Below are 16,140 nucleotides of genomic sequence, written 5' to 3' on the forward strand. Positions count from 1 at the left end.
ACTACCATTACGGAAAGGGCCTTTGTGAACAACAGCTAACGTGTCAAGTTGAATTTTGCGTGACGTGGACTCACAGAGAGGTAGTTCTAATGTCTAAATTCTTCTCATCTCATCTTGGAATGGAATTGCGAAATGTAGTTTGATAATCTTTGGTGTAATCTCTCCGTCACAGAATTCATGCCATGTCCAACTATGCCTAAATACACTTCCTTGCACACAGTCATACAAATTACATACATTTACATAAAATCCTTAATATTATCTGATGTTTATGAAGTGCTTGGTATTCATCAATATTGTGCGTCATGCTGCTGTTATGAAACTCTTGTTTAAACGTTTGTGATGTTGTCTGAGTCGAGTTTGTGTTAACGTTACCAATGTTCGTTTTGATTACTGGTCTCTTAAACGAGTGCTGGTTTGTTCTGCAGACAGCGATTCACTCAGACGCTAAGTTATGTGTAATTTATGGTTTGATTATGTCAAATTGCCAGCCAGCCAGGTTTCCAGTAATCCAGAGCTAAGGCAGGCCTTCGTGGCAATAGGAAACACCCCCGGCGTCTCGCCCTGACTCACTGCCAACTGCCGTGGGGCCAGAGCCACAGCGCTCTCTCTGATAGTCCAATCCCTGACCCAAGACCCTGGTCAAATACCATGTAGCAATCGGCTGCTCCTCTGGGTGTGCACTGTGAATGGCTTATTAATCCACGGGTAATTAATGCAGCTATTAAAATCATAGAGAAATACCGAGAGTATTTAATGGGATCTACACATAATGCACCTTTATTATCTGTGAGAGACGGGGAAAGAGAGGAGAGAATTGTGTGGGAGGTGCTGTAAAGTGCTATAGGTCGGTAAAATGTGAAAATGCAAATGTTAGTCAATGGCCTCATAGCTCTAAGGCCTCAACGAGTGGCCACTTGCCAGCTCAAACTTTACTGAGGGTTGTTATACAGCCGGCACAATTTAGTTTGGGTATTATATCAACCCCTGTCAAAGTCACATTGGCTTTTTAGTAGTGCTCTCTGCATGCAAAGTGCCGTGTCGATGTATATGGAAATTCAGGCGCTCTAGCCATTATGCAGGTTATCACAGAGCGCTTAGGTAAAGAAGGAAGTTTGACCTTGTCAAAAAAGCAGGTGACCCATTACATAATAATTGAACATCTTTTCATATTGCATCACTGTGGTGTGGTGGTTAGCACTATCGCATCACGGCAAGAAGGTCCTGGTCTCTGATCAACTGGTGACCAGTTCAGGGTGGACTCTGTCTCTTGCCCGATGTTGGCTGGGATTGACTCCAGCCCCCAACCCCCACCCCGTGACCCTGTATGTAGGATAAGAGATTGACAATCTTTCCATCTTTTAATTACTGAAAGAAATAGCACTGGACTTTATACAGCCCAAAATGCTAATTCACAATTTTGCCGCAGAGGGTATTAATGGATATTTTATCGTCAGTCATTCTTGATGGAAGAGAGAGCAGTAATTATAATGTGACGATACTATTCCCCGCACCAGCACGGTTTGGATGCTGGAGGAGGGAGATGCAGCTGGGAGCAGGTAGACCCTAGGTTTATTTCTTGGGAGTCGCAGCCCCTCGCTTCAATGCAGACTTCGCTGATCTGTGCACCCTGTTTCCCAGGCAGGAGATAAGCACTACCACCCGAGCTGTGCCAGATGCAGCAGGTGCAATCAGATGTTCACAGAAGGAGAAGAGATGTATCTGCAAGGTGAGCGGACATGTCTGCATCATCAGCGCTCCACTTTGGAGAGTGGCATACTTCCCTGTTGTTGTATGTATGACTCAGGGGTATGAAACCCTTCAGGGATTAAACAGCACTTTTTATTTCTTTATTATTGTTTGCTGTTTTGTCGGCTTATAAATGACACACAGGTTACTGAGTGTGCATTCCATGCTATACTGAAAACACTTGCTCTTTAGCACAATCCATTTTTTTCTACCAGGTGTGTATTATACCTTTAATCAGGTCTTTTAATAAGCCATTGAATAATATTCATAATAATGTGTCTCCTTTGAAACTCTTGTAAGCCATTCCACTGTATTTTAGCTATATCTTACATCCTATCCGAGTTTTCTGTTTAAGATGAGTTTGATTGAAGTTTTCAAGAAGTGTCAAAGTGACACTACGAAAGAATGCGCGTTGATTCACTGACCGCTCCTACACCTTTTGATCAGATTTAGGCATATTGACAAAATACATGTTGATGATCTATTTCCATATGTTGTTCTGAATGCATTTTCCCTCCTCAGGATCAACGGTGTGGCATCCTGGCTGCAAGAACACCACCAGAACAGAAGAGAGACACAGGGAGCGGGTAGGAATTTGGGCGTCACTCCGTTGTCCTTTCTTTTCCCGTCTCATGACAATAATCTCCCGGAAAAGACCGAATTTGGAGTGTGTAACGGGGGATTTTGCATGAGCTGTTCCCTCTCTCTTGATGTCAAACTGTTAAACATTAACCTGCCCGGGTTCACATATTTTGCTTATTGAGGGGGTGTTGTGAGCTTGTGTGTGTGCGGGCCATTGCATGTTTGTATTATTTTACGAGTTGGCCATAATGTGTGTATGTGTGTGAACTTTGAGGCGGGCTGGAGAGGCACAACGTTGAGGCGGGCTGGAGATGGCCTGTGAACCCCCCTTTCCCTTCCTTCACAGCTATTGTCTCCGTCCCTCTTATTCTAACAAAAAAAAGAAAGGCAGGTACTGTGTTCGCTAATGGCTATGAGATGGCATCATCCCGTGTTCCACCACGTGAATAGGACACAATGCGCTGTTTACTGCCATCTGCTGGATATGGCCTGCAGTTCTGAGTGTGTCATTTGGAGGCATTCAGTCTTGTCCTTTTTGAGGCCTTATTATGGGCTCATATCAAAGGTGCATGAGAATAAGATATGTGCACATTTGGCGGAGCACCCATTAGGTGAAAAGCCTATTTAATACCTGATGCTATCCAAACATTCCATTTCCCATTAAAAAGCATGAGGTTCTTAAGAACATACAACCACACAGTGACTCATTCACTTGAAAGAATGACGTAATCATGAAATAATGTTAGCATTTCGGGTTATTAATGTAAAACAAAAAATAAATACAGGGGGAAAATCCCCTCTCATGGTTCATACAGTACAAAAGCCAAACACTGTCATTGTTAGGGTAATAACCACGGTGATGTGCAAATGGCAGACAAATTGCCTGACAGACGTTGTCTTGACTAACAGCCTCTTGTATGTGTTTTTTTCACAGCCTACGAGGTCGTCGTCCGAGAGTATTTGTTCCAGACCTGGTTCAAGCATACCCGGCTCACCGGGTCACACGATCTATGTAAGAACGGTTATGGACTTACATTTTGCCTAAATAGATTATTCTGGTTCTGTCTTACTAGTCACATGTTTCCCTTTTTATAAAGGCGTATTTTGACAGGTGAACCCTTGTAAATCCTATTGATCCCTGCGTCTGTGTGTATGCATCTTTGTGTTTGTCTCCCTAGGCAAAAGTAGACAATGAGATCCTTGATTACCGAGACCTAGCTGCCATTCCAAAAGTCAAAGCCATTTATGACATTGAGCGTCCTGATCTTATTACATATGAACCTTTGTACACCACTTCCCTGGATGAGAGAGAGGAGAGCAGACAGAGTGTGGGAGAGGTAAATGCACAGACCGCATGCATCTGTTCCTGCACGTTTGTCATCTTAATACGCTGTGCGTTAGGGAGGTCTATTCCTCAAATTACCCTCTGTTAAATTGTGTTTAAAGCCTTTGTGCAGCACTGAACTCCTTGTGTCATTCACAGCTCCACACTGCCAGGAGGGAGCGTTCCCCCTTACCCGATGACAAGGTACGTCACCATGTGTTGATGATGATAAATGATCCTGAGTTACCAATGATATTCATGTCTGGTTTTGTTGAGCAGGCTGCCTTGTTAGGAAGAAAAAACTTTTAACAACACGTTATAATTATATCTGTTATCTGAGTTTTTTCATTTTTTTTAGTGCTCAAGAAACATGTCGCCGACTCCATCTGTTGAGGTGAAGAAATTATTTTATCTCATTAACTGACTCCTGTGTATGATTTAAATGATGAATATAACATCCCATTAATTGCTTCAGCTTGTGTAATAACCTGTGTGTATTTGTGTGTGTCAGTGCTCTTACGACAGGAGAGAACGAGTCCTCCAAAGGTCCACCAGTCAGGGCTCCATAGGATCACCAGTTTATAATCGCCATGGTTACACCCCCACCCTGTCACGGTCACCACAGCATTTTCACAGACCAGGTGAGCGTAGGTGGGGGCACATGTATATTGATCTATGGTTTCTGATAAACCTGATGTTTTAAATAAGGTGGATAGGAGAGTTAAAACAGTGTGGATGAGTTCACTGACCCTCCTTTTGATCATTTTACGTGTTTAAAGGGGAACTTTTCCAAAATTCACTTTTGATTGTTGTGTATTTGTGTTTTCTTTGATTGCCATCCCTCTTGCACAGTAACAATCTTAAAGTCAAATTGCACCTCTAACAGCACAGTTTTTTCTATTTATTTTCTATTGTATCCTTTAACCCTTCCTCGTTTTGGACTGTTCATCTTAAATCCTCCTTACCTCTCACTTCGGGTACCTTTTAAATTTCCTTTTTTAAGACTTTTGAATCCTGTAGATCCTCCTTTTGTTTTGTCCCTCACCTTCTCACCTTCTATCTCCTCCTCACATTGACCACCTCTGCTGCCCGGTGCTGGGGTTTTGTCCCCCGTCCCACACCCTCCCTGCAGAGGCTCTGACAGGCATGCAGAAGCTCTGCTCCTCTTTGTGCAGTAACAGTGTGGGCTCCAGAAATAGTGACTCCCGCCCCACTTCCCCTTTCAGACACCACTTCATACCCAATAGCCAAGGTAAGGGCCCCACTCCTCTCCCCCACCCCCCGAAGGCCATACATCATCTCCATCGTCACCGCTAAAGCCACCTCCCTGTCAGTGCCTTCATCTGTCATTCTGAATCTGCCCCTATTCTCATTAGTGTTGTGGCAGCCATCCTGAATGGTAAAACCCATGAAGCCAAGGCATTGATTCCTCACACTACTAGCACGCTAGTAACTCTTTACCATTGCAGTTTCAAACACTTGTCAAAGTAGCTGACAGGCTCTTTGTGTTTGTGTTTTTGCAGCTTTGCATGCACTTGAGATAGTGTAGTAAAACAAATAAAATATCCATATCCCCAATATCCCAGAACTTTTTGGCCTGGTCAGAATGAGTCTCCAGACTCCCGTAAACTGTAAGTCTGAGATAAAAAGAAAGGTTTAACCGTTCCATGCCAGGGATAACATTTTAACCATGAGCTCTTATTTCAACCGTGAATTAGCTATTATTCAACAGACTGACATTATAGTTTTTAAATATTTTCATCTCTCACTTTTTTAAACTCTGTTAGTTTGATCCACTTTTGCATCTTCATCATCCACATGCTGCTCCATCAACTGCGTTTCTAAAAAGAACCCAGAAAGTCTCCTATTCGCCAACTTCAGCTGGTCCCGTTGGTCCCGCGTGTGCTGCACCGTTCAGACTGTGGTTCCCTGTTAGTATCCCTGCTTATGTTCTGTTCTTGGTTCTTCTCACTGGAGGCACTGACCCGCCGAGTGGCCGAAGCTCCCCCCTCCCGCTCAGGCCCGACAGCCGGTCGGTCACCCCGCCTCTATCTCAGACCCCTAAACATTTCCACCTCCCAGGTAGGAGCTGGAGCGCACCCTGTCACTGCTCATCCCCATTTAGTACCACTTTCTATCTCTCCGTCTGTTCGCCTGCCTGTCTGTATGTATAGGCTACCTATGTCAGTCTCTATCTATACCTATGTATTTCTGTCTGTCTATATCACATATGTCAAACTCAAGGCACTCAGGGAATTATCTTTATCCCGCAGAATAATATTTAATTACTATTACAGCTGGCCCACCGCTATATTGTATACTATAAATAGCTAATCTAATCAGTCCACTTGGGGTCGCACAGTGTGAGTGAGCTACTGTGTGAGTAAAACGCCTAAAAAAACGGCACCACATTGGTCAACACACAGACAGAGAGCGAACCCTTGCCCTTCTAGCTGTGTGTGGACCACAGAAGTGGCCCAGCCAGCAACAATCCTGTCCCCCATGGGGGCTCTTTAGGTCTCCATCTCTCTATGATGAAGGGTGGTGGTCAGTTGAGCAGTTGTGGATGTGAGGCAGGACTAGAGCTAACTAAAGTAAAAATATTTTGGCTTGTTCCAGGGCTGAGTGGACCTTGGAGCCCCGGGAGCTGTTGTCTGATGGTGGCATCATATGCTAAGACGCTAAGATGCTAAGTTGTCGACAAACTCGTACTTAGACCTCAAAGCCTGCTGAACCATTGCCTTGTTCACCATCTTCTCTAACAAATAGTTGAACATGGTCTTGTCGATGAACGTTTTTCTTGACACTTCGAAGTCCATGCGCTCAATTTTGGCCCACGTCTTATCGACTAAGCGCTGAACGATGACCACGGTTTCGTGGTCGGTTGAGTTCCCTCTGTGCCTCTTGAATGCCCGACAAACCAGCCTCTTCACGGTGCTGCCGGCGTAGGCTTTCCTTGCATTGTCCTGCGTCGGCATCACATGCTGTTTGATGGGGAACACAATGTCCCATCTTCTCAGACACATAGTTGAACATGGTCTTGTTGATGAACGTTTTTCTGGAAACTGCCCTCAAGTTTGAGCCACGTCTTATCGACCAGGCGCTGAACGATGACCTTGGTTTCCTCGTTGTTTGAGTTCCCTCTGTGCCTCTTGAATGCCCGACTAGCCTCTTCATGGTACTTTCGACGTAGGCTTTCCTTGGATTTTCCCCCATTGCCATGAATTTCTTTATCATCTTTAATCCGCGGTGAACCATTCGGTGAAGTGTACTGGGAGGAGTGATGTGCTGTCTGATCCCAGCCCCTGCAGCGTTTAAGGGGGCAGAATTGACACTGACTAAAACCTCTCTGGTGATTTGGGGCTGAGCTGTCACTCTTGACTCTGCCTCTGATATTCAGAACCTGTTTATAACTGTCATTGTGTCGCACAGGGTGGCCAAGATGTCTTGATGAGACAGCAACCAATAGATCTCCAAAATTATCAGGAGCTCTTTGGACACAGCTCTGATTATGTCCAATATGAGTTCTTCCATCAGGTGCTGCCCGCATTGCAGGATTTTATCAGGTCCCACTGTTCTTGAGTCATCCTGTTGAAAAAATATTTAACTGGGAGGTAGATATTCAATTGTACCTCCTCCTCTTCCTCCTCTTTTTGTGTATATATGGTGTTAATATTGCATAATTTTGTTTAGACTGTGACAATGTTTTCTGCGACTTAATTCAAACAAGGCTGGCTTCGAACAGACCAGTCAAAGAACTGATGGCTATTTGAAAAAGCTTCAGGCAGAGTCACACATCAGAAGATCAAAACCGGTGTTGGGGATTTGCCCGATCTGTGGGTGAGTGGGGAGCACGGTTGTTCTCCAATGAGAAGGTTGGCGGTTCGATCCCAGGCCTGGCTAACCCGCATGTCGATGTGTCCTTGGGAAAGGCACTTAACCGAACATTGCTGCGACTGCATTGTGTGAATGTTAGTTACTGATGGGCAGGTGGCTCTGTGTATGGTAGCTCCTGTCATTAGTGTATGCATGGGTGTGAATGGGTGAATGATGTCATGTAGTGTTAAAGCGCTTTGAGTGGTGGGAAGACTAGAATAGCGCTGTACAGTCCATTTGCCATTTACTATTTATCTCAAGTAACGTAGCAATACCCCCCCCGGTTACTATATATTTCAAGCTGGCGCCTGACGTAGAACGCAGATAACCAATCAGCTTCATGGAAATATATATATAGCTTTTTATAAATATATATATATATATATATATATATATATATACCTTTAGATGTGAATAAATGTAGTATGTACTGGTGTTTGTGGTGAATCAAGAAATTAGCAACTTATGACAACGTTGGTTGTCTGCTGCAGAGAAAACGTGTATCTTCATCTCTCTTCTTATGCTTTTCCCAGTATAGACATGTTGTTAATGTAAAATAGATAGAAAGAAATTAAAGGATTTTGGTTTACATAACTTGCCTGTTTGCTTCAAGCTAAATCACCTAATTCCCCTTATACCCAAGTCCAGTTCACATCCACAGATCTAACCCCCAACAAGTTAGCTAAATACTAACTTAGTGATATCACAGCATTGCTCATACAGCCAGAAATACAACTTGTTTATTTTAATAAGTCGTCGGAAGTAATGCTTTACATGCTATAATCATTTTCCTCAAATTGTGATCCACGTCATTAAAAAATAAATTAAATTAAGTATTAAGTATGTTTGTCGGGTTTTTTTTAATTCCGGTCCGGCAAACATCATTTACCCGGACCATCCGCACCCCTCACCTCGTTGGAAAAATAAAATAAGGGTGCAGCCCCCAATCTCTCCCCTCCCCTACAACCCCTCTCCAGTCCTATGATTACTGGTCTGGCCCACTTGAGGTCAACGTGGGAAGTATGTGGCCCCTTACCTAAAATGATTTTGACACGCCTGGTCTACATTTATATCTGTCTGTCTGTATCCATATCAATATCTATACCTATTCCTGTATGTTTGTCTGTCTGTATCCATATCAATATCTATACCTATTCCTGTATGTTTGTTTGTCTGCATACATATCTGACTGTCTGTTTGTTTCCATATCTGTTTCCCGAGTATACGTATCAACATCTATTCCTGTATGTCAGGATCAATATCTATACCTATATCTGTCTGACTGTCTGTCATTATACTCCATTGGGGATTATCTTTTGCTTTTTCCCCTCTTTCAAATTGCAGGAAAAACAGCGAAATTCAACATTTGATTGTTTGGGGGGGAGATATGTCTACAATAGTTTTATTTTGTTATAATATAGGCAATGTATATTTGGTAAATGTCTTTTCTGTCTGTATTTGGATGTTTTCAGATCAGGGGAGCAACATCTACAGAAAACCACCCATCTACAAACTACACGGTACCTTCCTGTAGTACAGCCTGCTTTAATGTTAAAAAAAGAGGACTTTTTTTTGTCCTAATTCAAGTCCAGAAAAATACTTGTATCATTGAGCCAAGCTCTTTCCTGGAAAAAGCTTCTGCCAATCAGCTGAGATTGTGTACGCATCTAACCACGTAGTCACCCCCAGTGCCAGTGTGTGACCACTGTTTGAAGTCTGTCTCCAATCCTCTTCATTTTGATCTCAAGCTTTTAAACACTGCACTTTGTCTCTGAATGAGTCACAGGAGTTATGTTATGTTATGTTAGTATCTGTAAGCGAGATTATGTAACTTTTGTGACCAATACAAATGACACAATCCCACGACAAGGAAAATTATTTTCAAGAGTAATTTCTGTTCGAGGCAATCTGACTGGCAAAAACCATGTCTTCTGGTCAGCAGAGACTTTTGATTTAATGTCTAACATTTGTGATAAAACCATTTAAATGCCTATCTGCGACAGGCTTTGATGCAATGTAACAGTAGCACAACAAGAACAGAGAAACAAAGTCGGCAGACTTTAATGTAATGTCAGTGTCAGTTAAACTGTAATACCAACCTATCGTTGGCTAACATTAGCTAACCTTAGCCACTGCTAAGTAAGACAGTAGCAAGAAAAACCTTGAGTGTATTGAATTGAACAATGGGGCTTATTGTTGCTTATGAACTGAAGTTTTGATTCGTAAGTTGAATAATTAGTGTATTCTTTTTTCAAAAGTTACATACTTTGGCTTTAAAGTTATTCCAAAAGAATATATATGTTAATGGTCCCAAGTAAACCTCACTTGTGCATTCCAGCTGGTTTTGAGCCAGCTGGTTTTGAACTAAATGGTGTTTCACCCAACAGGTATATCTTGCTTATAAAAGATGACACTAATATCATTCTTGAAACATCCTCAAAATCACATTGACTTATATCTACTGGCAGTTCCTCAAATCAATCCAATACTCAGTGGCTTGTCGGAAAATAGATTTTGTAGAAAGCGTACATTTTAAACCTGGACTACCCAGGTTTGAATTAACCTGTAGCCTGACCATAAAATGGTGCTTAGAATGTTTACCTGTGGTTGAGGCCGTGACTCCGACACTGATAGATCAGTTCCCATGGTTACCAACCTAGATACAGATGCCATAGCCCGTCAAAGCAAGTCTGCTGATGAGATCATCAGATCCGCCACCTTCCCTGCTGCCCATGCTCCCGCTCCGGATGACAGCTCGTGGAGTGAGGGCGACCTTTGGCCCTGCTCGCTCACTGTGTTAGGTACAGTAGGCTCCGGACGGGCATGCTTGCACTGCAACCTTCTGGCGATACAAAAAAAACCTCACCAGAACCTAACTCTCTTTGTTTTTCCCTCGCAGCTGCCCTAAAAGCTTTAACTGCATCCCCGCTTCACTCCGAGCTCACGTTTTTGTTCAGGCATTTCCACATTTGCCTTTAAGTTTTGCTTGCGCAAAGCAGAAGCATTACTGGGTTTCTGTTGCTGCCTTGTTATTTTCTGCTTGAGGTAACGTCAGTTTCACAATTTTATTGCACAATATGGGTGCACTGGCTATACACAATAGTGCCACAAATAACTTGGACAGAGATCACTGAGACTGACTTCAAACTGTTTTTGACATTGTGCTGTTCTGTGTATTCAACACCCAGTTAATTCTTGACATGAATGATGAAGCGTGACCATCTGTCATGTCAGTGTAGCCAAATATTCCAATAAATCCCCCTGTTCAACGTGATCTCCAAAACCTGTTCGTAAAAATGTATACGAAAATCTTGAACATACAAATTCGTAACAATACATACGAACTGGTGGTGGTTAACCACGCCCCTTGAGTAAACAACATGGCGGACCATGTTGGATTCTTGAGTGAACGTCTCTCCGCCATGTTGGATTTTTTGAGGGGGTTAGGGTTAGTATTGTATTCTTACAATTTAACATTGATTTCTCGTTAAAAATGCAATCATAACAAGTTTATTTTACATCATTAGACTTCACGAAGTGTGTTTATGGGGTGCAGGTCCCCATTCACTTTGAATAGGGTGACGTCATCAGTTGCAGTCCGTATTTATTTAGTGTGTATCACTACGAATTTGTATGTTCAAGATTTTTGTATACATCTTTACAAACAGGTTTTGGAGATCAGGCTGCCCTGTTTGTCTGTCTCGTCAACTCTGTCTCACATTTGTGTTCTTCCGTCCACCCATTGCTCATTGACTGTGTGTAAATCTTACTGCTCCACAGCCAAAAGAAGCTGCCACATCTTTATGTCCTTGTCTAAATTTTAACTGTGGATAGAGCCTTTCATCTTATTGTACTCCACATTAAAGTACATGTGTAGCATGGTTTTCCTCCATAGAAACGCGTCTTTATGTGTGCACGTATATGTGTTTTTTGTAACTTTTGGTGGTATGGCACCCATAGGTTCGGAAGGGAGGAGAAGATCCAGAGAAGAGGAGGAGGAAGAGGCCTTGAAAAGAAAGCAGCTCCATGAGGAACATCTGAGCAAGGTCTAATCCTCATTTATCACCTGAATCTTTGACCATGTAACTGCTTTGTGTCCTTAATATTTGTCTCATATTGATTGAATTATTTGAATGTGTAGATTCAGTCGGGTCTTGGAAAGCTCATCCTGAAGGAGGAGATGGAGAAAGAGCAGATCAGAGAGCGTCATGGACGTAGCCTCTCTGCCCAGCGTTACGACCCCAAACAAACCAACTGTGACGCAGGTACAGGGTGGCTAAATCATCTAATTCGCTCTTGAATTGTTAGAAGTGTACAGTAGCAGACGGTCAGGGCTTTATTAGACGTGTAGCTCACTGCATTTTTTTAAACATTTCCGGCTCTGTAAGTCAATTGGAACATAATTTATATTTCAGATCCAACTTCTCCGACCAAAACCAACTCTCTGCCCAGCTACGGGAGGAATGGGCTGCACCGGGTGAGAGCTCACTCATAATCCCAATACTGCTGTTATTAGACAAGACAGACATTTAAGTGCAAAGAAATACCCATCAGAAACACTATAAATCCCAAGAAGCAGAAATTGCTTGGGAAGTGCATTTCATTCAGTCTGCATGTCCAATACTTACAATTTATAATTTAAGCCTAATCTGGTCCTCAATCAGTAACGAAATCTCCACTGTTATTTGGGTCCCCGCAGCCCCAGTCGACAGATTTCACCCAGTACAACAGCTATGGCGACATGTGCGGAGGAGGCAGAGGTGAGAGCTGCTACAAGAATGTAGCCACCAAGTAAATCTCTTGAAAGCACATTTCAACCGAGCTTTCCAGGATCATTATTCAGAAATGGCTTGCTACGGGTACATGAATGGACCAGCTTTTTGAAATATATGCATAAGGATTCACAAAATGTGTCATCAGGAACAACAGTGTTGTACATAGTAGCTTGGCAGGGGATTTGACAGCAAAACCATTAACTGTGAGTCTCATTTTTGTCCCATGTTGTCCTGCAGAGTTTCAGGTATGTCCCTCATCTGCTTTCCCTCATGGCATGCTTACTCACCTTGCATTATGTATTTGCTGCTTCATGGGTTGCAAGAGGCAGCCTGCCCTGAATGCACACTGTCCACTCCTGCCACTTGCTTGCATCACTGTCGGTTTTAAAGTCCACTACAGGGCTTGTAGTGCAGTGATTTCATGTGGCCAAACATGCACTGCCCAGTAGCTGAACGTGTGTGCTGTGAATGCAATGATCACCGCTTCATGTCTTGTTTTGTGTGTTGTTAACCAATGTAACGACTCAAGCTAATATAACATTTAATTATATGATTTTCAAATTCACTAAAGAAAAAATGAAAAAAGATACAGAGACATTCAGAAAACTGCACTGCCCATCTCAAATAGTATTAAAGATAGTGAACAATATCCAATCTACTTGCTCCAGCTAGTGATAACTATGCCCACAGTCATTAACGGACATACTTGTGTCATTCATCCTGCTGCCCCTTCCACACTATTACATTTGTGTATGTTCTATTCTTTAGCACATTAAGGATGGCCGTGCAGCACTTGCAAGGATGGACAGGGGAGTATCTATGCCTAATATGTTGGAACCAAAAGCAAGTATCCTATTCTCTTTGTACCAATGACACAAATGTAATTTACACTGAAATATGTTTTTAACATTTATACACTACATTGCACACTTAATTTGGTTTATATTGCAGCTAATTTAGATATTGTCAAACTTCTACATTCTACAACAAAGACAAAAAATGCATAGCCAATAAGAGAAGGATGAAATAAACAAATGATCATGTTGTATTTGGCCTCATAGTACGGGACGTTAGTGGAAGAAATAGGGAACTAAACAAGATTTTACTGGAGATGAAAGACTCATTAAATTGCTGCTTCAGGAGCTGCCGTATCACCCTTAGCATGCTGGCTTCTCCATGCTGCCTTCTCCATGCTCACCTGCACATAGCTTTTACTCAAAGTGGCTGGATACTGTATGCAGCATACAGTGGAGATTCCAACAGCCAGATCATCCAAACAACTCATATCACTATATACTGTGTGGTATATAAGACATTGTACATTACTGTGTGGATACGAGTTGATCAGAGGCTTCAAAGAATTATTGATGAGCACTTCCATCAAAAATAATAACGATCGTGTGAAGAAAAGTAGGAGCACATCAGTTTTCCAGGACAATCATTCTCATGTTAGTATCCCTGGCGTACATTACTGCTGTAAGTTAATTTGTTCAGTTTGCATTGTATTTAATTGAAAACAAAACCTGTTACATAACTGTGTCGTCATGTTTTTGCCCTTACTTAATCCTTTGCATGTTTTCTACATGCACGAAAAAAGTCACTAAAAAGTGCACACTACGATGGCACCTGCCCAACAACCTAAAAGCCAGCTCTCACGGCGTCAGCCTGCTGTCACATACCTCTTCTCCCACCAAGTGTTCCATCTTTCACAGTCGAAAGATTACGCAGTCACATTACGCAAATATCCAAATTAAATCCAATAGCTTTGTTTGATGACAAAGGGTTTGCAGTATTGTGAAGCTTAGGCCTAGCTGGTAGGTTTGACGTGTTTCACTGATAAGTGTCTCTTTCTGAAGGTGTATCCCTATGAAATGCTCATGATAACCAGTAGAGGGAGAGCTAAACTGCCCAGGGATGTGGACAGAACCAGACTGGAGGTATCAGATTTCGACCTGACTGCCCACAATTGATACTGGATTTCTCTACTTTGTGTAAATAACATGTTACACAAACACAGTAATAGCCAGGAATGTGCAGTATCCATTGCTTCTTGTCATTTTTGCAGAGACCCTTTTTGTGGCTTTGGTGCTAACAACAACCCCCCCACCCCCCCCCTTCCCTCCTTTGTTTTCTCCACCTGTGTTCTCAACTCTAGCGCCACTTAGCACCCGAAATGTTCTTTGACATCTTTGGAATGGAGATGAAGGAGTTTGACAGGCTTCCCCTGTGGAAACGCAACGACATGAAAAAGAAGGCCAAGCTCTTCTAGCACTCAGAGCAGCATGCACATACTGTACATTTATTTACATAGCACATAACAACTGTAATCTAGATGTAGGCTTTTTGTTTATTTCCTTTTCTTCTGTTCTTTCTTCTTACCCTGCCATAATCAAGGAAGCCATGAAATAGACTGTTTTTTTGTTGCTCTGATACATCCTGAGACTGTCAGCTGAATGATTTGTCCAGATGGACATGCATAGAAAACCAGGAATGGTAATCACTTATATCACCATATTCAAAAATGACAAAGAATGAGAATGAATGATAAATATGGTCTTTTATGTGTTTAGACGGCACTTGTTTTACTTGTTGCTTTGCTGTGAGTGGAACTGCTTTCTTTTCTTTCTTGCTTGTTTCTTTTTACTATTTGTTGCTGTTGATTCCTGTGGAACTTTGTAAGTACAGTAGAACCTCATGCGCCATTACAAAATGTCCATGCTTGTAGCTTGAACATGTGTCAGCTTTCCTTTGCTTGGGCTGAAACTGTTTTCGTCCAAAGTTTGAAAGAATCGGCTCAGTGAGTCTTTGAATACATTTTTTGTAACTGCTGGGAAAGCATTCTGCAGACCCACTAACTATTTTACCGGATCTACATGGAAATTAATCATCAGAGCACCTACACATCGCCAGTCTGCTTCCCTTGGCTACTGTACACGCCAAACATTCACCTGACCCCCACAAAAAGAACGTCTCTTCTCAGGCTCTCATAAACATAGCCAGACACTTTCCCTTTACGTTCCCTTTATCTATTGGAAGTACAAATTGATTTTCATGCCATATTCAACATACAGTAGCCAACAAATAGATATAACACTTCATGTCAGAAACAACTGTATTTGAAAGTAATGTTTTATAAATGAAAACCCACACTGCCATTTGTTGTATTGAAATCAAGCCAATAAAGCTTTAAACCACCATAAACCATATGATCCTCAGCCATACCAAAGGTACCCACTGCCTCTTTCCTGTTCTGTTTTCGTCTATGGATTTCACCAATACACATAGCTGGTGTGATGTTACACAGGGTCGGAGGTTGTCCGTGGACCGGTTGACCAATCAGACGATGAATTCCATCGTCTTTCAACACAGACTCTAATATCTTTTTCCATGAGTATAACCTTTTACACTTATGGAAATATATAGTTTTTAAATGCATCCCAGTTAACTGTAAAATATTCCACCACTGCCAATTCACTAGTAAACGACCGCCACCACGTTATGATTTCCTCACTATTCACTATTCTGAATAAAATGTTAGCTTCTTTACAGATTGTGCTTTGAAAGCCCACTTGCAACACATCATCCACTATGTTTGTCAGTGTTCATTTCCAAAGCATGTCCTATTTTTCTCTTAATTAAATGATTCGGTTTTATTTAATCTAAACAGCTATTTATGTTCATATTTTAATATTGATTTGGTTCAAAGTTTCAATCTTTGAAACTAACTCAATTTAACTTAATTTTCTTCTCTTAGGCAGCACCTATGGTAATAAGTGGTAACCGGGGTTAATCTTTTTTTGGATCCCTCTTACCAAAGATCCAAACAGAAAAGTT

The 16,140-nt window shown here is 42.0% G+C and overlaps 1 protein-coding gene across 22 annotated transcripts in view; it reads left to right on the forward strand.

Moving 5' to 3' along the window:
• ablim1a (actin binding LIM protein 1a) overlaps positions 1-15,507 on the forward strand; it is a 44,559-nt gene extending 29,052 nt beyond the window's left edge. For 4 of the 22 annotated variants that reach the window (XR_013468004.1, XR_013468001.1, XR_013467996.1 and 1 more), the window contains exons 7-22: positions 1,642-1,729; positions 2,272-2,336; positions 3,266-3,343; positions 3,510-3,668; positions 3,815-3,859; positions 4,014-4,049; positions 4,167-4,296; positions 5,633-5,737; positions 9,004-9,051; positions 11,492-11,577; positions 11,673-11,796; positions 11,947-12,008; positions 12,231-12,291; positions 13,075-13,149; positions 14,163-14,243; positions 14,462-15,507. Coding sequence is in view for 5 of the 22 variants with exons in the window: in XM_040179425.2 (XP_040035359.1) it covers positions 1,642-1,729; positions 2,272-2,336; positions 3,266-3,343; positions 3,510-3,668; positions 3,815-3,859; positions 4,014-4,049; positions 4,167-4,296; positions 4,788-4,907; positions 5,633-5,737; positions 9,004-9,051; positions 10,192-10,332; positions 11,492-11,577; positions 11,673-11,796; positions 11,947-12,008; positions 12,231-12,291; positions 12,544-12,551; positions 13,075-13,149; positions 14,163-14,243; positions 14,462-14,575 (1,626 nt within the window). In the remaining 17 variants the exon portion in view is untranslated. Of the gene's footprint in view, positions 1-1,641; positions 1,730-2,271; positions 2,337-3,265; positions 3,344-3,509; positions 3,669-3,814; positions 3,860-4,013; positions 4,050-4,166; positions 4,297-4,787; positions 4,908-5,632; positions 5,738-9,003; positions 9,052-10,191; positions 10,333-11,491; positions 11,578-11,672; positions 11,797-11,946; positions 12,009-12,230; positions 12,292-12,543; positions 13,150-14,162; positions 14,244-14,461 lie in introns of those variants that run through there. The other 18 variants (XR_013467997.1, XR_013467992.1, XR_013467998.1 and 15 more) reach the window with 14 other exon arrangements.
• Positions 15,508-16,140: the final 633 nt, after the last annotated feature.

Source organism: Gasterosteus aculeatus, chromosome 6, assembly GCF_964276395.1.
Source record: "Gasterosteus aculeatus chromosome 6, fGasAcu3.hap1.1, whole genome shotgun sequence".
In the NCBI taxonomy this organism is placed as follows: domain Eukaryota; kingdom Metazoa; phylum Chordata; class Actinopteri; order Perciformes; family Gasterosteidae; genus Gasterosteus; species Gasterosteus aculeatus.